The following is a 23,494-nucleotide window of genomic DNA, read 5'->3' on the forward strand; positions in this document are numbered from 1 at the left end:
AATAAGATGATGGAGATGAGTTGTTCCTATTTTAAGGGCAAAAATCTTATTCCATTGGCAAATAATCTTATTTACCTGCTCAGATCAAGGACAAATACACTGATTTTAAGAACATTTTAATAATTTTTAGTTCCGTTTTTGCAGTGAACCGACTTCAGAGGGACAGGAGAAGCTCAGAGAAGCTTCTGAACTCGTTGAGCTTGTAGCCGTGAAAACACGAAGGTTTACCTGAGCTTCTGGGAGCTGCTGGGCTCCTTGGACCTGAGGAGATCTGCGATGGAGAAGGACGTGAAGCCCAGGCAGCTTCTCTGCAAGAGAGACAGAGAGAGAAAAACAACGTTTTCTAACACGAAACAACGGAGACATCCCAAACATCTGTAAACCTCAAACCTCTTCAGCTCAGAGCCTCCATCAGGCTGCTGCCCTGCAAAAACAAATCTAAAAATAAGTAAAATGTTCTTAAAGTTAGTGCATTTATCCTTGATTTGAGCAGGTAAATAAGATTATTTGCCAATGGAATGAGTATTTTGACCCCTAAAATAAGATAATTAGACATCCTGCACTTGAAATAAGATGATGGAGATGAATTGTTCCTATTTTAAGTGCAAAATTCTTATTCCATTGTCAAATCATCTTATTTACCTGCTCAATTCAAAGACAAATACACCAATTTTAAGAACATTTTACTTATTTCTAGTTCTGTTTTTGCAGTGTGTGTGTCTACCTTTCAGTTCAGAGGCAGGAAAACGACACATAGAAGGTTGATCAACCAGGCTGGTGGATCTGATGTCTAGCTCACCACTTGTTACTCCAATATGAGCATAAATGAATGTTCTGGCTGCACAGACTGAGACTCACTCGCCTAATCCTGATTAATCCAGCTAATAACGACATCATCACAGATATAGCAATGAGACGGCCGTCCCAGATTATCAAGTTCATCCATCAATGCAAAGCTAAAAAGCAGAAGTGAGGGAAGCGTCGCTGCCGACGGGACGCTTCATGTCCTGCAGAACCGCAGCCCATCAGACACGAGCTGCACCGGCGTCCCTTCCTGTCCTCGGGTTTGAACTTATGTAACGCGACAAGATAAGCCGGCGCACGGAGCTGCTGCTCGGCACTGAGCCGCGCCGCGACCCCACGGCCTCCATGTTTGATGAGAGAGGCGCCGGGCGAAGTGGAAGCGTGGATGTGCTGCGGGGATGATCAGCAGCTCAGAGGATTAGCTTAGGAGGGTGAAAAAAGGCGCTTAAACGTCACGGCGCTGAGGTGAGGCTTTTTTTTTTTTTTAAAAGATCAGTGATGAAAGATGTTGGTTTGGTTTTTACAGCCCTGATGCTTTTGGGTTCTGGAAGAACTGACGACATGTTAGATTTTATCAAGTCCAGCGTGGCTTGGACCCGGTTTGTGGCGTTTGTGGACGGGTTCTCTGGGTGTTTGGTTTGGGAACGCCGTTGCTTTTGTGCTTTAGTGCTTTTGTGCAGATGCCTGTTCTGTTGGTCCTTTAAAGAGAGTGAAGAGGTCGGTCTTGCTAATGAGTGATGTTAGGATGGGTTGGACTGGAACGTGATCACTGCTCCAGAAAGAGCCGACCCAAAAAAAAAAAAACACATTCAGTCTGATATATGACCTTAACATGGATCACTACCCGAAGCATCCACTGCAAAAAGGGACTAAAAATGAGTACAATCTCCTTAAAACGAGTGTATTTGGCCTTGATTTTAGCTGATAAGTAAGATTATCTGCCAATGGAACGAGTATTTTGACCCCTAAAATAAGATAAATAAGAAAAAAAATTATGTAGATGAGTTGTTCCCATTTTAAGTGCAAAAATACTCGTTCCATTGGTAGGTCATCTTATTTACCTGCTTAAATCAAGGACAAATATGGTAATTTTAAGCATATTTTACTTATTTTTAGTTACCTGTTTGCAGCTTAAGACTCCAGAAACAAGCAGCTGTGATGAAGGTCCTTCATACACTGCAAAAAGGGACTAAAAATAAGTAAAATCTTCTTAAAATTAATGTATTTGTCCTTGAGTTTAGCAGGTAAAAATAGATTATCTGCCAATAGAACAAGTGTGTTTACCCCTAAAATAACATAATTAGATCTCCTGCACTTAAAATAAGATGCGTTGTTCCTATTTTAACAGCAAAATACTCATTCCATTGGTAGATAATCTTATTAACCTGCTAAAATCAAGGATAAATACACTTATTTAAAGAAAATGTTACTTATTTTTGGTTATCTTTTTGCAGTGTAAGACTCCAGAAACAAGCAGCTGTGATGAGCTTCCTTCATACGCTGCAAAAAGGAACTAAACGTAAGCCAATTTTTCTTGAAATAAGTGTATTTGCCCCTTGATTTGAGATTGTTGCACCAAAATAAGAACAACTCATCTCCATCATCTCATTTCAAGTGCAGTATAACTACTTATCTTATTTTAGGGGTAAAACACTCATTATATGGGCAGATCGTCCTATTTTATCCTCAAATCAAGGACAAAAACCCTCCCTTCCCTTTTTGCAGTGTAATGAGGCTGGACTCATGCGCATCAAAAGTCACCTCAGACGGTTTGTGCAGCTTGTAAAGAAGCTTCCTGCAGGTTTTCCTGGTTCTCCAGAACCCCTTAGACCCTAAATACATCCCTACTGGGAACACCTCGCAGAACGAGCTGCAGCGTCTCACTGAGTCCTGTCTGGGTTTCCCTCCTCGACCTGCTACCTCCACGGCGGACTTTAGACCTCAGATAAAACCGATTCATCCTAATTTCACTTATTTCAGCCTTTTCTTTTCCTCTGAAGCACAAATTTCCTCTGAAGTCTGTTTTATATTTTACTGTCTGTTGTACTCTTTAATGGCTCTAATTCTGCCCTTTGTACTCTGTACACTGCAAAAAGGGAGCTAAAAGTAAGTGAAATTTTCTTGAAATCATTGTAATTTTCCTTGATTAGAGCAGGTATATAAGACTATTTGCCAATGGAATAAGATTTTTGCACTTAAAATAGGAACAATTCATCTCCATTGTCTTATTTCAAGTGCAGGATGTCTGATTATGTTATTTTAGAGATGAATTGTTCCTATTTTAAGTGCAAAAGTCTTATTCTATTGGCAGATAGTCTTATTTACCTGTTCAAATCAAGGTAAACACACTAATTTCAAGAAATTTTTACTTATTTTTAGTAAAAACAGAACTAAAAATAAGTAAAATGTTCTTAAAGTTAGTGTATTTGTCCTTGATTTGAGCAGGTAAATAAGATTATTTGCCAATGGAACGAGTATTTCGACCCCTAAAATAAGATAATTAGACATCCTGCACTTAAAAAGAGGCGATGGAGATGAATTGTTCCTATTTTAAGTGCAAAAATCTTATTCCATTGGCAAATTATCTTATTTACCTGCTCAAATTAAGGACAAATGCACTCATTTCAAGAACATTTTAGTTATTTTAAGTCCCGTTTTTGCAGTGTACTGGAACCATAATTTCCCTGAAGGAGCAATCCCAAGTGATAAATAAAGTTGAGTCTAAGTCTATGTCCAAATGTTCCACAGTGTTTGCCTATCTAGAAAAATGCAGCAAGGTAATTTTCCTCTTCACTAAAAAAAACAAAAGACCTTCTGAGTCAGAGAGTCTTGCAAACGTCTCAAACTTCCCCGCAGCGCTGGCACCGAGTGTGAAAGAGGTCCGTACGCACGCGCCGTTGCCTCATTTCCTCGCCCGCCGCTCAGCGTTTGTGCAACAAAAGGGCCGACGTGCAGAGACACGCCGAGCCGATCTTTCTCAATGAGCCCCCGGCCAAACAAGAGGCTTTACGGATTACGCGCTAATCCTCGTCAAACCTGGAAACACGACGCGCTGAGCGCCGCAGCTGGGCGCCACAACCAGCCGCCGGGTTCAGTCCGGCTCGCTCAGTCCTGTCAGGGGAATCCGGTAGAGAAAAACGTGACCAAACGTACTCAGATACAGCTGGAACCACGAGGAAAGCTCCGCTAGTCATGACCTTAACAAAAAGAAGTTAAAAACCAAAACAACTGGACTTTTATCCCGCAGTTTGAAGTGGAGTTCCAAGCTTCACTGCAAAAACGGAACTAAAAATAAGTAAACTTTTCTTAAAATGAGTGTATCTGTCCTTGATTTGAGCATATAAATAAGATTATCTGCCAATGGAATAAGATTTTTGTGCTTAAAATGGGAACAATTCATCTCCATCGTCTTATTTCAAGTGCAGTTTGTCTAATTATCTAATTTTAGGGGTTATAATAATCATTCTATTGGCAGATAATATTATTTACCTGCTCAAATCAAGGACAGAAACACACATTTTGAGAACATTTTACTGTTGTTTTTGCAGTGTTTATATAATTGCCCAATGCCATAAAGCACTCCAGACATTTTCAATTGAGAAAACTTTCTGCATGGGAAGCTAAACGTCTTCAAACTTCAGGGGGGAAAAATGTCCAGTTGTTTTGGTTTTTAACTTTTTTTTGTACTTTGCTCGTTCGTTTTCTAGCGGAAGATTTAAGCAAAGCTCAGCGGAGAACATTGAAAAGACTAAAAATAAGAAGGAAATGGGTTCAAATGACTGTAAAAACATGGTTATAAGTGTGGAAACGGCGTGATTTGGGCCAGTGAGGGTTCAGTCTGACGTTGGTCCAGCCTTTGCTGAAATATCAACTCTTCAGAGAAGGCGCTCCACCAGGTTCTGGGTGGTTCTGACCGTTCTTCCAGACACACATTGGTGAGGTCAGACACTGATGTTGGACCAGAAGGCCCGTCTCTCCAAACCGTTCCCGCTAAGCTGGAAGCACGGAGTTGTCCAGAACCTCCTTTCTCTAGTCCAAAATGTTCTGCGGTTGGATGAAAACAAAGCTGAAGAGCTCATTTTTGGACCAACAGAGGAGCTATGAATGGTTCGCACACAGCTTCAGCTGCTTCACAGCCAGGAACCGCCGATCAGGCCGGGAACCTGGGTGTAAAGCTGCTCTGCACACACAGAACCAGAACCAGAACCAGAACCAGACACGGAGAAGCAGCATTTAGTTCCTATGAAGACTGTAAAGGTGCTGAAAGCCTGAGTTGCTTTAAATGTTAATGTTTCAAGCTGTTGTACTTCACTCACTGTAAAAAGGGAACTAAAAGTAACTATTTCTTAAAATGATGGGTATTTGTTCTTGGTTTGAGCAAGTAACTAAAATTATTTGCCAATAGAATGAGTATTTTTACCCCCAAAATCAGATAATTAGACATTCTGCACTGGAAATAAGATGATGGAGATGTTGATGAAATCTTATTCCATTGGCAAATAGTCTTATTCACCTGATCAAATCAAGGAAAAATACACAAGTTTTCAGAGAATTTTACTTACTTTTAGTTCCCTTTTGCAGAGCTGAAACGTCGTTAGATTAAGTTTGTGGTCCAACTTGTCTAACATCTTAACCTGCTGCTGCTATTCCTGCACTCACTGCAAAAAGGGGAACTAAAAGTAGATAAAATCCCCTTGAAATTAGTGTATTTTTCATTGATTTGAGCAGGTAAATCATTCTACCTGCCAATGGAATAAGATTTTTGCACTTAAAATAAAAACAATTCATCTCCTTCGTCTTATTTCCAGTGCAGGATGTCTAGTTATCTTATTTTAGGGGTAAAATACTCATTCAATTGGCAGATAATCTTATTTAGCTGCTCAAATCAAGGAAAAATACACTAACTTTAAGAAAACTTTACCTACTTTTAGTTGCCATTTTGCAGTGGCTGTGCTTTCCTCTGTAATGTTTTCTGTTATGTTCTGTTCATATTCAGCACTTTGAATGGTCTGGTTACTGCAACGTGCTACAAATAAACCCGCCTTGCCTTGCACCACTACATCTGATGCTCTGCACTGGGTGACCATGCACTGCAAAAAGGGAACTAAAAGTAAGTAACATTTTCTAGAAATTAGTCTATTTTTCATTGATTTGAGCAGGTAAATAAGACCATTTGCCAATGGGACTAGTAGTTCTACCCCTAAAATAAGATATTTAGATATTCTGCACTTGAAATAAGATGATGGAGATGAATTGTTCCTACTTTAAGTGCAAAACTCTTATTCCATTGGCAAATAATCTTATTTACCTGCTCAAATCAAGAAAAAAATGCACTAATTTCAAGACGCTCAGCCGTATAAACCCAGACCTGAACTTTTAAAATCCATTTTATAATAAACCGAACCTTTACTGCATGTTTGCACCATTATTATCTCGCACTGCCAACACTGAACTTTTCAAATTAATGCCTTCTTGCACCACTATTTGTGCAGTATAAACAACAACATTCTTCTGCACTTTATATTGTAATGTTATTTTATTTTAACTGCAATCTCATTAAATTGTCGTAAGCTGTATGCAACTAAATGTCATTTTGTCTCCACTCTATACAGACAATAAAGTTATTCTAAGTGTCTCTGACCCTGAGCTCTCCTGCAGAGACAGCGTCTGCAGAAAGCTGCCGCCCTCTGTGCACCACGGGCGCCCGCTGCCCCCCCGCTTCCTCAGCCCGACACTCGCTACGCCACAAACGTCACGGCTGGCATCCTGTCACAGAACCATGCTGGAGTTCACCGAGAGCGACCCGTCCTTTGAGAAGCGTTTGCAGGACCAGTCTGCACGCCTTGCTGCTTTGCTTAGATCACCTGATTTCTATACGTCCTAAAATATGAAACATATCTGCTGGAAGCGTGAGGGTTGGACAGATTCCTGAAGCGATACAAGAAGCTCCTACTGTGTTCAAAAGTCACTTATCTCTAAAATTTATAACGAACTTCTGTCTTTTGACTGCTTGCCAATTATTAAAGTTAGGGAAGCCTGGGACTAACCTGACTCCGCCAGATGTATTTTGCTCCGTCTAGCTCCACTCACATCCATCTGGGACCTCTCCATAGGAATTGCCTTTATTGAAGGCTGGGCCTTATCAAAAATCATTGCATATGATTGGATAAGCCACTTGTCTGTCATCTTTATCGACGTGCTATTTCAATCACTCACACCGAAGCTAACCCGTGACGCTGTGAGAGCGACGCAGGAAAAAACTAAACTTTTTTTTTTTATGTGTTTGCGGCTCTAGTGGCACGCGTTTTATTGACAGTGAGCTGACAGGAAGAGGGGGGAAGACAGGCGGCAAAGCTCTATGGATCAGAGTCGATCCCGGGCCGACCGCGTTGAGGACTAAAGGCCTCCTAATATGGTTCACGCTAACCGCTCCGCCACGGGCGCGCCCTGGAAAACAAAACCTGCCAAATCCGGTCGGGAGAAGGGCAAAAACATGGTTTCCACCAACAAAAGCCTTCAGAGTCGTTCTCTGATGTTCTTTTAATGAAACAATATCAGGTAGATTGGACAACACGGAAGAAATAGCAGCATCAATGTTAACGCTTGCTTCCTCGATGCGAACCGTCATTGCCTGAATCAAAACAGTCTCACGTCACGATCGCTTCTCCACTACGTCACATCTATGAAACTCCAGCCCTGCGTCCTGATTGGCTGGACAATAAAATGGGTTGGAGAAATCACTCTCTATGGGAGATGTCCCAGATGGATGTGAGTGAAGCTAGGCGGAGCGACATACATCTGGCGGAGTCAGGTTAGCCTGGGACAAGGAACTGTACCTAAACCTGGAGGATGACTGATGGGACGCTGCTCTTAAGACACTTATCCAGTTTAAAGTACTATTTAGACTCCATTTTTCTAAAACACTACTGTCACAAATTTATCCCAATATCGCAGACAAAGGTGACAAATGTCATGCCTCACCCTGCAATTTATCCCATATGTTCTTTTTTTTGTCCGTTACTTTCTTCCTTCTGGTTGAATTGCTTTGATACCACGTCAAAAATACTCTCTGTGTTCATAAAAGTCCCCCCCCCCCCCCACATTGCCATATTTGGGCACCCAGAAGACCATAACCAGTTTAGCCCTAACCAACTAGACATTTTGGCATTTACCTCATTACTGACCAGACGCCGCCTTCTTTTGCACTGGAAGTCGACTAAAGCCCCTTCTATTACCCAATGGCTCAATGACACCATGTCTTTTCTGAAGCTAGAAAAGATCCGATATTCAGCACTGCAAAAATGGATCTAAAAATAAGTAAAATGTTCTTAAAGTTAGTGTATTTGTCCTTGATTTGAGCAGGTAAATAAGATGAGTTGCCAATGGAATAAGATTTTTGCACTTAAAATAGGAACAACTCATCTCTATCGTTTTTATTTCAAGTGCAGGATGTCTAATTATCTTATTTTATGGGTAAAAATACTCATTCCATTGGCATATAATCTTATTTACCAGCTCAAATCAAGGACAAATACACTAACTTTAAGAACATTTTACTTATTTTTAGATCCATTTTTGCAGTGAGTGAAAGGTAATTCTGGTAAATTTTATGACAAATTGCTTCCCTTTATTACATTCTTCCGCTCTCTTTACTCCTTTCCTTCTGATTGACCCCTTCCTCCCCCGTTTGTTTGTTTGTTTGTTTGTTTTTGTTCATTTAATTTTGGATTTTTTTATTATTTTTTTGATTTCATTTTATTTATTCATTTATTTTTTCTTTTCTGAGGGGCTTTATTTAAATTTAATTATAGCTTACTATGATCTATTGTTATTTAGTTGTTATTATTACGATGTTTATTATTTCGTTTTATTTTCTTGTAGTTGCGTGGTGTACTGTTCGTACCACTTAATTTACAGAAACAGCCTGGAAGTTTGACTATATCCCTTGTTCTCAAGTCTTCGAGATGCACAATACCTTTATGGTGCCAATATGTACATATTGTTGCTCACTATGATACCCTAAAGATGTACATATGGATACACATCTCTATTGTTGTAATGTGCATTACTTCCTAATAAAAATGTGAAAAAAAAAAAAAAAAAAAAAACAGAAGCTCCTACTGGGGAAGTGTCCAGATGGATGTTTAGTGACAGGTAACCTTCAGAAACAGTTTCCTAAACACTACACTGCAAAAACGGATCTAAAAATAAGTAAAATGTTCTTTAAAGTTAGTGTATTTATCCATGATTTGAGCTGGTAAATAAGATGATCTGGCAATGGAATGAGTATTTTGACCCCTAAAATAAGAATTAGATATCCTGCTCTTGAAATAAGATGATGGAGATGAGTTGTTCCTATTTTTAGTGCAAAAATCTTATTTCATTGGCAAATCAAGGACAAATACACTCATTTTAAGAACATTTTACTTATTTTTAGTTCTGTTTTTGCAGTGTACAGACGTGTTTCACAGCAGAAAGAGCAAACAGAGAGGTGAAGGAGGGCAGAAGTGTGAGACGTCACTCACACGTGGCTTAAAGAAACAACACCTCTGCAGCCCTCCTCACACCGTCAGACGGGCTTTTATGAGCAAATCAACAGAGTGAAGAGCATCTAACCCAGTCAGGGCTGCACCTCCACTCATCATGGCCATAAATGCCATTTAACGTGGATTTATTTAAGTATTTAAATAATCTCTATATATAGCGCTTATCTATATTCAGAGACCCCTGCTTGCATTTGGTTAGACCCTCCTTAGCAAGTCGCTCCTCTTAAACTGGTTGGATTCAATCCTCCGCGTCAGCAGAGTTTACATGTTCAACGGGACTGAGGCTGAGACCATCACACTGCAAAGAGGAACTAAAAGTACACTGAAAAAAACAGATCTAAAAACAAGTAAAATGTTCTCAAAGTTAGTCTATTTGTCCTTGATTTGAGCCAGTAAATAAGATGATCTGCCAATGGAATGAGTATCTTTACTCCTAGAATAAGATAATTAGACATCCTGCACTTGAAATAAGATGATGGAGCTGAATTGTTCCTATTTTAAGTGGAAAAATCTTATTCCATTGGCAAATAGTCTTATTTAGCTGCTCAAATCAAGGACAAATACACTCGTTTCATGAAAATTTTACCTTTTTTTTAGTTCTGTTTTTGCAGTGTAGGTTACATTTTATACAAAGTTGTGTATTTGTGCCTGATTTGAGCAGAAACTTTAAATGGTCTGCCGATAGACAAAGATGTCTGCACTTTCATTAGGAACAACTCATCTCCGTCGTCTTATTTCAAGTGCAGTAAATCTATTTGTCTTATTTTAGGGGTAAAAACGCTCATTATATTGGCAGATAATCTTATTTAATGCTAAACTCAATGACAAATCTCTAATTTCAAGACAACTTTGCTTAAGTTTTGTTCTCTTTTTGCAGGGAAGCTCAACGTTAGCTAACTTTACCCGTTCCAGAACCAGACTCGATCCGTTTGGGATCGTTCTCCTGCAGGAGAAGATGTTTCATCAACACAGCCTCCATGTTTATTATTCCAGCCATTGTGGTGAAATGGACCGGCACCAACCCCGCAGCATGATGCTGCCACCGCCCCCTGCTGCACATGTCCATCATGACTGAATGTGCACTTCAAAAACTGAACTAGAAATAAGTCAACTTTTCTTAAAATGAGTGTATTTGTCCTTGTCCTAAATAAGATAATCTGCAAATGGAATAAGAGTTTTGCACTTGAAATAAGATGATGGAGATGAATTGTTCCTATTTTAAGCGCATTATATCTAATTATCTTATTTTAGGGGTAAAAATACTCATTCTATTGGTATATAATCTTATTTATCTGCTCAAATCAAGGACAAATACACTAATTTTAAGAAAATTCAACTTATTTTTATATCCGTTTTACGCAGTGTGTGGCTTTTGAAGCGCCGTAATTTTGTTTTTTTCTGTTTATCACCTGGGTGTGATGCCCTACCTGTCCAGCAGAGGAGCTGTTGTCTCTCGGTGGACGGAGGCAGTCGGTGCAGGCCATCATCGCCCTCTGCATCCTCGGGTCTCTCTTCACCGCAAAGCGTTTTACGACTGAAGCTCAACAAACAGACTTTTTTCTGTTCTCACGGGTAAAACGCTCGAAAAATGAGAGCCGGGCTGCAGGAAATGAAATAAAACGCAGAACCTCCAGCAGCGAGTTGGAAGAATAATCTGATTCCCTCCTTAATTTAAACATAATTATGTTAATTCTGCTTGTAGAAAGCAATTATTCTGCTGCTGCTGTTTGTTTAACGGCTTAACTTAGAAAAAAATTTGTTTTTTTATCGGATTGATGATCAGACGCTCTGATCCCTGACATCAGGACATCTAAACCGAGCTTTAAACAGCTTTAAAGGATTAAGAAAGGATAAATTCCTGTTTGCACGTTCCTACCTGCATCTTAGAGCGCCATCGACTTTAAAGCCCACTGAGCGTTTTACCGTTAAAGTCAAACTAACTAACGCCGGACATTTGGAGGTAGAAGATGCGTCCTTCAGATCGCAAGCGGCGGAAAGAAAGAAACGGCAGAAATAAAAGTTTCCACACATCCGAGGAGAAAAGTGTCTGCAGAGCAGCTAAAAACAGGAATGACTCGGCCCGGTTCCCCAGTCTGCAAAAGCAGCTGAGTCTTTCTCCTCCTCGCTCTGTCACTTTTTCCTCCTCCTCCTCCTCCTCCTGCCGCTGCGTCACAGTCAGAAGGATTTATAAAAAAATAAATAATGAAAAAACACGCCCCCCCTGTGCACCATGGGAAATTTAGAGATTAAAAAGCGCCTGGCTGGCAGAAACTGAGCTGAAAACAAGTGGAACTGAATTCAGTTTGTCCTCCGTTTACCCATCCATCCATCATGTGTGCAGGAGATTAACCCGCAGAGAAATCAAGTCAGTCAGTGCAGTTTTACACATCCTCATCCCTAATCTTCTTATCTGCACAGTCGTTCATGCACACACACACACAGCTGTAGTAAAACACTCACTGTGCAGCGCGGCCTTAAATCTTCCTCCCTGTAAAGCCTCACTTCCATCCTGCTGTGCTGCTGCAGCTCGGCGTCGACGCTGCAACGCACCGAGGCTCGAAACGCGCCGTCCTCTGACCTCTGAAAGCACAAAGCAGCCAGACTGACGTGTTTTACAACCAGGACCCAGGTTCTAAGCCTGAAACATGGAGGGACGCGTCTCCCTGCAGGCCTGGAGGGACAGGAGGTGGGGGGGGGCCTCTGGAGACGCTGTGAAGGAGTTTACCTTCACTGTCTGGGTGCAGCAGTGCTTCCTGACGTCATAGGCGTCGACTGTGGAAACGTGAATTTTGACTTTGGCTGCGGTGGCAACCACAACTCGGCACTCTGGGAGAGAAATTAATAAAATGCAGAAGGATTAGTGGCTCTTTGGCCTTGAGTGAGCAAAGTGAATTAATCTGCAGCAAAACATACCGAGAGCGAGGAGCAGCTGAGGCGCAGTTAGGGCTCCACCTGGTGGTCACAAAACAACACAACAGCGTCAGACCGTTTTGTCTGTGTTCAGCCTCTTTGACTCTAATGCTCCTAAATAAAGTCCCCTAACGACTGAAGAGAGTCCTCCAGAGACTGATTTAGTCTCAGGATGCGCCTCAGAGCTTTACCGCACCATCTTTATTTATGAGGCGCTTAAAAACCAGCCAGCAGCTGAAACAGAGAGCTGTACATCGCTACAAGCTAAAACGCATCCATTAATAAAATAATAAGATAAAAAATAATGCATGAAAACGCTTAAAAGAAACAGTAAAACCAATTAAAATGCAAACTGAGGCTCATTAGTGGTAAAAGCCAAAGAATAATTTTAAGCCGAGTTTTAAAGGTAGACAGTGAAGGAGCCTCTCTGATGTGCAGAGGCCGTTATTCCATAATTAAGAACCAACAACCTGAAACGCCCCGCCCCTCTGAGCGGCCTTTCATATTTGAGTAGCTAAATAAGACTATTTGCCAATGAAAACATATTTTTGCATTTAAAATGAGAACAATTCATCTCCATCATCTTATTTCAAGTGCAGGACGTCTAATTATCTGATTTTAGGGGTGAAAATACTCAATATATTGGCAAATGGTCTTATTTACCTGCTCAAATTAAGGAAAAATATGCTAATTTCAAGAACACTGTTTTTGCAATGAGGCTACCCTGCCAAAACAGAACTAAAAATAAGTTAAGTTATTGTCTTGAAATTAGTGTATTTGTACTTTATTTGAGCAGGTAAATAAGATAATCTGCCACTGGAATAAGTTTTTTGCACTTAAAATAGCAACAATTCATCTCCATCAACTTATTTTAAGTGCAGTAAATCTAATTATCTTATTTTAGGGGTAAAATGACTTATTCCATGGGCAGATCATCTATATTTAGCCGCTCAAATAAAGTACAAATACACTCATTTCAAGACAATTTTAACTTATTTTCAGTTCTGTTTTTGCAGTGTAAACCTCCGGCCAGAATAGAAAGGGCTCAGAGCAAAAGGGTGGATCAAAACAAGTCCTTTCCAACACTTCACAGACCTTTTGGGATCAGGTCAGACCTAAATCTAACCGGGAACCAAGGCCAGGCCGTGAAGCTGACCTCCACAGACCCGCCGCGTCCAACCAGACGGATCTGGAGCCATTACGCAAAGAGAAAATCAGTAAAAAAAAATGAAGCCTCTAGAGGCAGAAATCTGGTCGAGACGGGCTCTAGCCCTACGGACACTTACACGCAGCTTCCAGATTGTTGTTCCACTCGCCACGCTCTGCAGCGCCGTGCGCCAGCTGACCGTGGCTTTCCATGAGCGTCCGCAGGTTGGCGAAGCCTCTCCTCAGAGAATCCATGCCGCCGTCTCTCGGAGCGCCGAGGCGTGACGAACAACCCGCACTGCTGCTGGACGGGGGAGAGAGAGCGTGAGTCTGTGCGTTAACCCGCCACCGGTCGGATTTATTTTAATAATCACGGCGGAACATGAAGAGGCCCGAGTCAGAGACAGACTTCCAGACGATCCAGAATTACGCTCCAATAAAAACGTCAAACTGCTGCAGCTGTGCTTCGATAATTCCTGAGCCCCGCTTAACGTTCAAATAGAAAACCACATACTTATCGTTTCTCATTTGACAGTGTGTACAAAATTAAATATATTACAAGTAGGGCTGGGCAACGATTAAAATTTTTAATCGCGATTAATCGCATAATTTGCCCGATTAATCATGATTAATCGCATTGTATGCGCAAACTCCAAGAATGAATTCAAAAGTAGTGTAAGGAGCACTTTTATTTTAATGTTCTGCTGCCATATGAACAAAAGTGTTGTAACATTTGTAGCACTTATCTTATTTTATACTGGATATTTTCAACCCATCTATTGTATTTAGTGCACTAGTTGATCTTTTCTTCATAAGAGAACAGCAAACACTGCAGCCAAAATATGGCCTTTTTTGACCTGCTGTATATTAGCCAGTCCCTAAGCTTGATGTATCATGAAACTGTTGACCTTTTGGGTTTTGTGGTTTTTATTTTATTATTACAATTTATTATTAATAATAATAATAATAATAATAATAATAATAATAATAATAATAATAATAATAATGTTATGTTCAGTGTTTTTTCGCTAATCCACCTCTTATATATTTCAATCCTTATGTAATTTTGTCTGTGTTGTGTGCACCTGCCTGTTGCTTTAATCCTATAAATTTCCCCGTCGTGGGATAAAAAAAGGATTAGCTAATGTTATCTTATCTTAAATAACTCTTTTTAATATATGTACTGGGTTCTTTCAAGGTCTTAATTACATTTTCTGTGTGGGCTCCAGTAACATATGATAGATAATATCTACTTTGAAAGTTAACATGAACTGCTGCTGAAGATGACCACTGATCTACCTGGATGTTCCATGGAGGACTGAAACGCCTCAGTCAGAGACGTCTGTGGGTCTGTCGGGGCAATGACAGAAGTTTCGTCTCCTCTCTCCATTTCTGGGGCTCGACGTTTTCATGTTTTTTCACGTGCTTAGATAAATTTGTTGTGTTTCCACTGAAATGAACCGGCTTTTTACAAAACATACAGCTTGATTTCATTTACGGTATTAAATGAAGCCAAACGGTGCTACTTCCCCTGTTCATGTTTTTCCGCTGCTGCGGTCTCTCTCAGCTGTTTGTGTGTTAAGTTTGTGTGAGAGCTGAGTGGGCGGGCCAGGCTGAGCCTGCGTGCTGATTGGCTGACGCCGCTGAGCCATGTACGAGAGGGGAGGGGGGGCGGGAGAGTGCTGCCGTGACAGCGCGCTGCAGTCAGCGCGCCTGCTGACTGACACTGACTGAAAGCATGTGAGCAACATGCGTTAATGCGCGATAAAATAAATATCGCCGTTAATAGTCTAATGAATTAACGCGAAATTAACGCGTTAACTTGCCCAGCCCTAATTACAAGTGAAAAAAAATCCAGCATTTTGTTGTTTGTAGCATAAAATAATTCACTAAGATAGCAGACGACGCTAAATTCCTGTCTTAGCCACAAGGGGGTGCTGTAGGACGCCGTGACGTCAGCTTAGTCAAACACGATCTCAGGAAATAATCATTTTACGTAGCGAGTGAATATTTATTCACCTTTGTGATGGAGTTTTTAACCTTAAACGAGGACGAATACGAAGCTAGCCAATGGGAGGTTAGAAACGAAGCCATGTGCTTCTGAGTGGTAGCTATGATGATGATGATGATGACGCTACCAGGCAGCATGGCAGGGATAGGGATTCAACAGGGGTAGCGTTACCCGGCCTTTCCCGATCAAAATTTGACGCAAACCCGGGTCCGTCGGATAATTAAACATTCCTTTCCCCGATCCAAAGCCATCTTACGATTGGCAGCCGTACAATAGACCATTGTAACGACTTTTTAACGATCCTTTCAGAGCGCTTAATGCGTGAAGTAGTGGTTCTCGGCACACGATCGAGAACGTGTTTTCTGGCTGCTCTCGTTGGAGGCACCCAGCACATTTTAAAATTCTTACGTTTTTTATTACTTGGAGCATTTTTATCACCATTCCAACCAGCCACATAGAGAAAAAACGCTAATCTACCATCACACACGATAAAACTGCTCTAGACGCACTCCATTCTATTTGAACTCTAATGTTAAAGGCTTTACTTCTACATTACATTATAGAGACGATGCGTTACTAGGGTTTACCAAAATGTTTTAATGACAAAAACGAAAAAAGAAAAAGGAAAAAAAAGGTTGAAGCGGAACCAGAGCAGCAGAATTGTTTTTTTTTTTTAAATGCGCCTAAAACCGTCTTTAGAGCTAAAAGCAGAAGTTTTAGCCCCGGTTTAGTTTGCGTTGGTGGTTAAGCAGTAAATAAATTCACTTCCTCTTTGACGACACGCTGGAAACCTGCAGCCGAAATGATGCTCAGTGAGATTCGGTGCAGATACACACAAAAAAAAAAAAAAAAAAAAAAAAAAAAAAAAAACAAACACAAAAGGATGCGGCGCGGTTCCTCTAACGGGTCTGGGTCTTTTCCTGGCTACACCATGTGTGACGGCAGGAAGTAGGTTTCCACCCAGCAACCCATGACCAGACGGGGCCCCGCTCAGAGCGCCGGGCACCAAAACCAAAACCACAACACAGGTTCTTGGTTTTATTGGTGCTGCCGTCATATACTGGGCCGGATCTGGCCAATAGGGGCAGAAGAACAATAAAATAGATAAATAGCTGAAATGGTAACAGAGTCGACTTAAACTGTGACCTGTTCACATAGACGGTGATGTGCTGATAAACTGGTTTCCTTTTCTAGTCCCAGGATCTGTAGGAAGCCGGCTTCAGAACGTCTTTCATGAAGAAAGTTAATTATATTGGAGTTCAGGGGTCTGCAACTTTGGCTACAAATGATATTTTTATTATGGTATTTAAATGTAATTATGATAATAAATTAATAAGATAATATATAATTCTTCTCAGAATAATTGCTTTTAATTTGCATGACAGAATGATGCCAAAGGTTCCAGTAATATTTCATTTTAAATCAATATTTTTTCATTATGTTGGAAACTATTATTTTTTTTACATCATTATCCACAAATATCAACATTCCTGTCCATCTTCTCTTTTTAAACCTCAAAATAGACATAAAAGGTTGTTTCTTTAACGATGACAACATATTTCCTACAATACATCTTTATCAAAAATTATAACTTGTCTTTTTTTAAAAAGGCAAGGCAACGTTTGTGGTCTGAACGACTTTAATTCTAGTGGACTGGAGGCAAAATGGCTCTTTAGACTGTAAAGGTTGTAGACCCCTGGTCTGGGTGGACCCCATGCTCCCCGTAACCCTGCATGGACGCTCTCTGCTCGGTGATCTCGGTAAACGTGGCACCGCTGCTTTAGTGCATGCTGGGTAAACGGTAAAAACCGTCTGCACGTGTACAGCGCTTCGTTAAGTCCTCAGGAACCCATTCACAGCCGTTTGGTGGTGAGCTTAGGGTGACCAGATGTCCCCATCCGAGCGGGACCGTCCAGCTGATGTCCAGATGTCCCACAAGCTGAAACAATGTTCTGCGTTTGACCAGCTCAGGTTTGGAAAAGTCCAAAAAACGCATTGGCCGTGCGTTTTTTACTGGAACGGCGCTGTGTGAACGGCACAGCAGGACACTTGTGAAATAAAGGGACAGGGATAGAGACGCATGCAGAACATTAAGGAAACTACGCAGCAGAAAGAAGATTACCTGGGAGCCTTTTTGGGAAGTAATTTTAAATTTTTCCTGGAGGAGAGCACGACTGATTTTTACTCCAGCCTAAAAACACCAGACAAGATTAACTAAAACAATATTTAACTTTACGCAAGTTTTTCTAATAAGCTTTAAAAAGTGTTAATCAATGTATCTGTAACACTTTATCGGCTGGTCGTGATGTTCTTTATACATCTCTTTGCAGGTGAAGAAGCAGACTGGTGTTTTGTTATTCTCTCATTATTATCTAATTTTATTAATAAAACTACTTGCAGGTATAAATCAAGGGAAGCACCACGACTCCACTATTGAAAGTAAAATCTGTTGGGCTGTTTTTGGCATTAAGGCGACAATTCTTATTGCCACACTGCCAGACAGGACACTATAAAAAAATCATTAAAAGCCAGTAAAGTTTTTTTCTGACAAACCTTTTAAAAGTTTAACAACCATCCATCGATTTTCTACCCAGTTTTCCGTGCAGGTGTTACGTTGAGCTGATTCTTATGATGGAGAAACGCGGCTGCACGTAACACAGGGTGATGGGGGCGGGGGGGGGGTCTCCAGCGAGAGCCGGGGACGCGGCGTCCATCCTGGACAGGTCGGCTGAGATTTAGCAGTTTTATTAAACTCCAACAAGGTGAAATAATACCTTTTATAAACTGCTGAGTTGTGATAACTGATGCTGTGCAGGGAGGCGAGTTTATGTATAAAACTGTTTCCCATAATGAGTCGATTCATGGGGAACTAAAGCGTTGTAGACACAGAGAGCCTTGCAGTGGAAGCAGCAGCAGCAGGTCAGACAGTAAAAGACAGTAACAGGCAAAACAGAGACTGGTTATTGTAATTAAATTAAAACGCATGACGTCATCATAAGCCCAGTTTACATTTAGCCTGTTAAACCGATCCGTGCTGAGCTCGGACCGAGCTTGGATCAGTTAACCGTGCCGAGATTGGTTCATACGAGCGTTTACACATCACGCTAGCACAGTTCCTCGCCTCCTAGTGACGATCTGCGGTACTACCGCTCTCTGGGATTGGAGGAGGGACTCAAGCAAATCAAGATGGTGGCGCCCGTGACATTCAGGAAGTTATGTTTGGTTATAATTCGTTGTTTGCGGAAAGTCAGGCGAAGACGGAAACTTTTGGAGAATTTACTTGACAGAGTCGGCTTTTGGGACGTGGATAAGACAAACGAACGTCTAATCAGGATTTACAGACGCAGGAAACAACGACAGACGCTGAGGTTCATCACACTGCTAAGCAGAATCATCTCTGGAAACCGTGTGGCACGGTAAGGAAGCTAGTATTATTATGAATGTCTGAAATTTTATGATTACGGAGGCTTATCAGCGTTTGCTCTCATCAGTTGTTCACGTTTTATTATATATTTCTATTTCTCTGTTTTATTTAAATCCCCCTCATTTTTGTTGTGCTTACAGAACTGTTTAGTCAGCTGACTGTAAGGAGATGACGCGGTCTGCCCATGCACTTTTTGTTATCAGAGAACTGAGCCACTGATGAACCGTGCAGAGCCCACCTATCGAACTGGTCTAGATTTAGCGCAGTTCGGTTGTGTCTGGCTCGGTTCAGTTCAGTTTGCGATCCATTTACACTCGATAGTTTTAACCGTGCTTGGACTGGTCTCGGCACGGTTAAAAAAGTGTAGTGTAAACGGGGCTTTATAGTGTTGGTCACGTGTCCCACGCTGCGTTCCTTACTCACGTTTTAGTCTTCTGCCATCTTGTGGACGTCTGCTGACATTACATCTCTCCTGCCCTCCGGCCTGCAAGGACAGTTCAGACATTAGGAAGCAGCTCATTCTGCTGCTGGCCAGCCTTTCTGAGGCCCTCCTGCTCCTTTTGAGCGAGCCGACCGAGGCGCTCAGCACCAGCAGACGTGCCACAACCTGCAACAGAGGAGCAACAGCGGGCTTTGCTCTACGTCTAACAATCGCAGCGGTGATCAGCGCTTTCACTCATGAACCAGGAAGCTGGTGCACTGCAGACAGCCGGGACGTTGCAGGAAGCTGGGCTGGCTCCAGTCAGACGATGGAAACAGAGAGATGATTTTATTCCTGCTGATTTGACTGAAAAGCAGAAGTAGCACACCGCCTGGTCCGTTCTCTATGTGAAAAGGCAACATTATGGCCGTGAAGGGGAACCAGAACCGGCTTTGTTATCCAGAACAGAGATGAGGACGGCTTTTGTTATCATCTGCTGAGGGAAATCGCACCAGAGTGCAATGAGTTGGGTCCCTAATATGGGTCACATACTGTAGAAGGTTGTTGGTGGTTTTGCTCGACTCTAAGCCCCAATGGGTCGAGACAGATCATCCACTATTACCATCTAACATAGAAAGTACTCCTGGGTTAATGTAAGCTTCTGTGCTTTCTGTGTCTCTGCTCTGTCTTCTCTAAGCCCCAGTGGGTCGAGGCAGATGAGCGTTCACACTGAGCCTGGTTCTGGTTCTGCTGGAGGTTCTCCTCCCTGCTAAAGGGGAGTTTTCCTCTCCACTGTCGCTTCATGCATGCTCAGTATGAGGGATTGCTGCAAAGTCATCAACAATGCAGGGTTTCCTTGGATAGGAAACCTTTTGACCAACCTGGAGGATTTGATTGAATCTGATTGAATGGAAACCTCTTTAAATCTAGAGTTTAGAAGAATTTAGAGCGTAACTTAATTAAATTTAATTTTTATTACATTTCTGTTAATGATCCATTCATGAGGTCTTGCTTTAGCAACAAAAATGTGTTTTCCAAGAATAAAGCAGCCATCTGTTTTCAATGATGGACTTGACAGGACTAGAGTGGCCTAGTCAAAGTCTGGTCTGGCGTTCTGTTAGCTGTGACATCATCCAGGGAAGACAAATCATCCTCTACTAACATCTAATGTAGAAAGTACTCCTGGGTCAATGTGAGCTTCTGTGCTTTCTGTGTCTCTGCTCTGTCTTCTCTAAGCCCCAGTGGGTGGAGGCAGATGAGCGTTCACATTGAGCCTGGTTCTGGTTCTGCTGGAGGTTCTCCTCCCTGTTAAAGGGGAGTTTTCCTCTCCACTGTCGCTCCATGCATGCTCAGTATGAGGGATTGCTGCAAAGCCATCAGCAATGCAGACGACTGTCCACTGTGGCTCTACGCTCTTTCGGGAGGAGTGAATGCTGCTTGGAGAGACTTGATGCAACCTGCTGGGTTTCCTTAGAGAGGAAACTTTCTGACCAACCTGGAGGATCTGATGGAGTCTGACTTTGGAAAGAGACTTGAGATGAACTGTGTTGTGAATTGAGGCTATATAAATAAAATTGAACTGAACTGAATTAAAGATTATTGTAGTTCTATGGATAACTTACAGGAGGCTGTAGACAGAACAGATGGCCTAGACGCCATAACAATAACCTGACTGTAAAGACACATCAGTAAAGTGTAGAAATTGTGACATAGAGGATAAATTAGATGTGTAAATATATATACTATCTTAATTTCACATAGATTTTCTATTGCAGACTGAAATGCACAATGTGTGCACTGGACGGGTCACCTGGGGGGTCAGGATCTGAATAAGCAGCGGCTTCTTCCTGCCCTTTTCCAGCTGAATATGAAAGTTTTGTTTTCTGTATCTGATCATTATTCTTATCAGTGAGAATGCTATACAGCATTCTCACTGATTGTTTTCCTGTTTTTCTTTGTTATTATTATTCCGTCGGCATCTAACTACTCCCGCATACTTCAACCAATTTCAACAATTTTGGTGTCAAAACGTTCGGCTCGTTCCCAGCATGCTTGCTATGACTCATGGTTATGCTAACTTTTATAATTTTTAAAATATTTCACTTTTTGTGCGTTTTTGGTTGCTCCCATTGAAATCAATGCAAATTCCTTCAACTTCTTCTAAGTTCTTCAAATCCTTCACATTTTTCACATTCTTCAAATACTTCAAATCTTTCACATTATTCTCGCTTCCTTCAAATTTTTTGAAAATATTCAAATTTCTTCAAATTCTTCAAATTCCTTCAAATATTTCAAATTCTCCAAATTTTTTCAATTTTTTTTAAATTCTTCAAATTTCTTCAAATATTTCAAATTCTTCACATTTTTCAAATTCCTTCAAGTTCTTCTATTTCTTCAAATTCTTATTTTTTCAAATTCTTCAAATCTGATTTCAATGTTTTCTGCATCTTCTGCTCAATTATTCTGCAGATTAGCATTCTCACTTGCTGTTACGCAGGAACAGCTTTTTCTAGTTTTTGTTTTGTTTTTTCTCTCTGACATCATTTCTTTTTGTTTTTTTTTCCTCTCGTGTCCCAAATAAAGATTTAAAATTTCAAAGTTTTCAGTCTTTAAGCATCTTTATGGCCCGACTGGGATGGTTTTTATACGCAGCAGATTGAAACCAATATAAAAACTACTAAACAAGAGTCTGCACAGCCAGAGACATAGAAAATGATGGTTTAAAACAATAAATCCCAATACATTGGGCCAGAACAGCAAATTATATAACAGATAAGAGTTAAATAGATGAGAAGAGCTCTGAGGAGATCAGATCAAGTGAATTAGAAGAGACCAGGATATGATGATGAGAGTAGTAGTTTCCTCTGTGACCGACCTGCAGCCTTTCCTCCCTCTGAGGGTTCTAGATGTTTGCTCTGCAGACAGGACCATCAGGGGATGAAGGTTCTCCCTCCGCTCCATCCTCCTCCTCACAGCTCCATCATAGTCTTCGTCGTTTCCTGAAGGAACAAGGCGGTGGCCTCGCTGCTGGCAGAAAAATGAGGCCGCGGTCACCAGGGACTCCTCACATTCACCAATCAGCTTTCAGGCGTGGCCACGAGGTTCTGCAGAGGCTAAAATGTTCCGTGGCTTTCATACGAAGAACCTTCTACAGTTCTCTGGCATGCTGACTACCAGACGTCTACTGGTTTCATCTTTACTTCCATGTCTTTATCGTCTGTGTTTTATTGTGAAAATCACAGTGAAAGGTGCTTTATGAACAAAATCCACCTCCTAGTCTACTGAAGGAAAAACTGACTACTTTTTATTCCTTGGTTTAAAATGCTTAACACCTCAGCGGTAAATTTAAAAATATTATCTATTTTGAAAATGTGTATTCATAATTTGAGAGGATCAGAGATTTATTTAATTATTTTAAACCTATTTAAAGTCTGAACTAGTCTGGTGGACGGTTGTATTTCTGTTTGTGGAATAAATCTGTCTAAACACACATATGATGGGGGAGTGGTGGCCTGGTGGTTAGAGCATTGCCCTTGGGAGGTTCTGGGTTCAACTCCCACAGACTGCCACTCTGGGTCCCTGAGCAAGACCCTTAACCCCAGATTGCTCCCCAGGCGCCGCACAGTGGCAGCCCACTGCTCCCCAAGGGTGATGGGTTAAAAGCAGAAGTGAATTTCTCCATTGTGAGATCAATAAAGTTCAATTATTATATTCAGTTTTATTAAAAAAAATTATTGATTTTATATTCTCGGGTCAGCTGACCATCATTATCAATCCGTAAACTGGTGTATTGGCACATTTTCCACCTATAAAGCCATCCTTGCACTGTTACTATTACTACACTGCAAAAACGGAACTAAAAATAAGTCAAATTTTCTTGAAATGAGTGCGTCTGTCCTTGATTTGAGCAGGTAAATAAGACGATCTGCCAATGAAGTGAGTATTTTGACCCCTAAAATAAGATAATTAGATATTCTTCCCTCTAAATAAGATGATGGAGATAAGTTATTCTTATTTTAAGTGCAAAAATCTTATTCCATTGGCAAATCATCTTATTTACGTGCTCAAATCAAGGACAAATAGACTAATTTCAAGAAAATTTGACTTATTTTCAGTTCCGTTTTTGCAGTGTATGTTATATTTCTATATTACTATCACCTCATTTATCCTAACTCAGTCAGTCCGGCCTCAGACTTTCCTCTCAGGACTTTATTTCCTCCAGCGCTCCGTTG

General features: G+C 41.1%; 2 protein-coding genes across 9 annotated transcripts in view; one reads left to right on the forward strand and one right to left on the reverse strand.

Annotated features, from left to right (window-relative positions):
* LOC105919280 (FH2 domain-containing protein 1) overlaps positions 1–23,494 on the forward strand; it is a 258,923-nt gene that overhangs the window by 169,892 nt on the left and 65,537 nt on the right. The gene's annotated exons all lie outside the window — the stretch shown is intronic.
* LOC105919284 (type II inositol 3,4-bisphosphate 4-phosphatase) overlaps positions 1–23,494 on the reverse strand; it is a 45,765-nt gene that overhangs the window by 19,880 nt on the left and 2,391 nt on the right. For 3 of the 8 annotated variants that reach the window (XM_036146764.1, XM_036146763.1, XM_036146760.1), the window contains exons 2-8: positions 22,138–22,286; positions 19,265–19,325; positions 13,547–13,707; positions 12,264–12,302; positions 12,076–12,176; positions 11,811–11,930; positions 229–308 (exon numbers count right to left, since the gene is read on the reverse strand). In XM_036146764.1, the coding sequence (XP_036002657.1) occupies positions 229–308; positions 11,811–11,930; positions 12,076–12,176; positions 12,264–12,302; positions 13,547–13,661 (455 nt within the window). In that variant the 5' untranslated portion in view covers positions 13,662–13,707; positions 19,265–19,325; positions 22,138–22,286. The other 5 variants (XM_036146761.1, XM_036146762.1, XM_036146766.1 and 2 more) reach the window with 5 other exon arrangements.

Source organism: Fundulus heteroclitus, chromosome 14 (assembly GCF_011125445.2).
Source record: "Fundulus heteroclitus isolate FHET01 chromosome 14, MU-UCD_Fhet_4.1, whole genome shotgun sequence".
NCBI lineage: Eukaryota > Metazoa > Chordata > Actinopteri > Cyprinodontiformes > Fundulidae > Fundulus > Fundulus heteroclitus.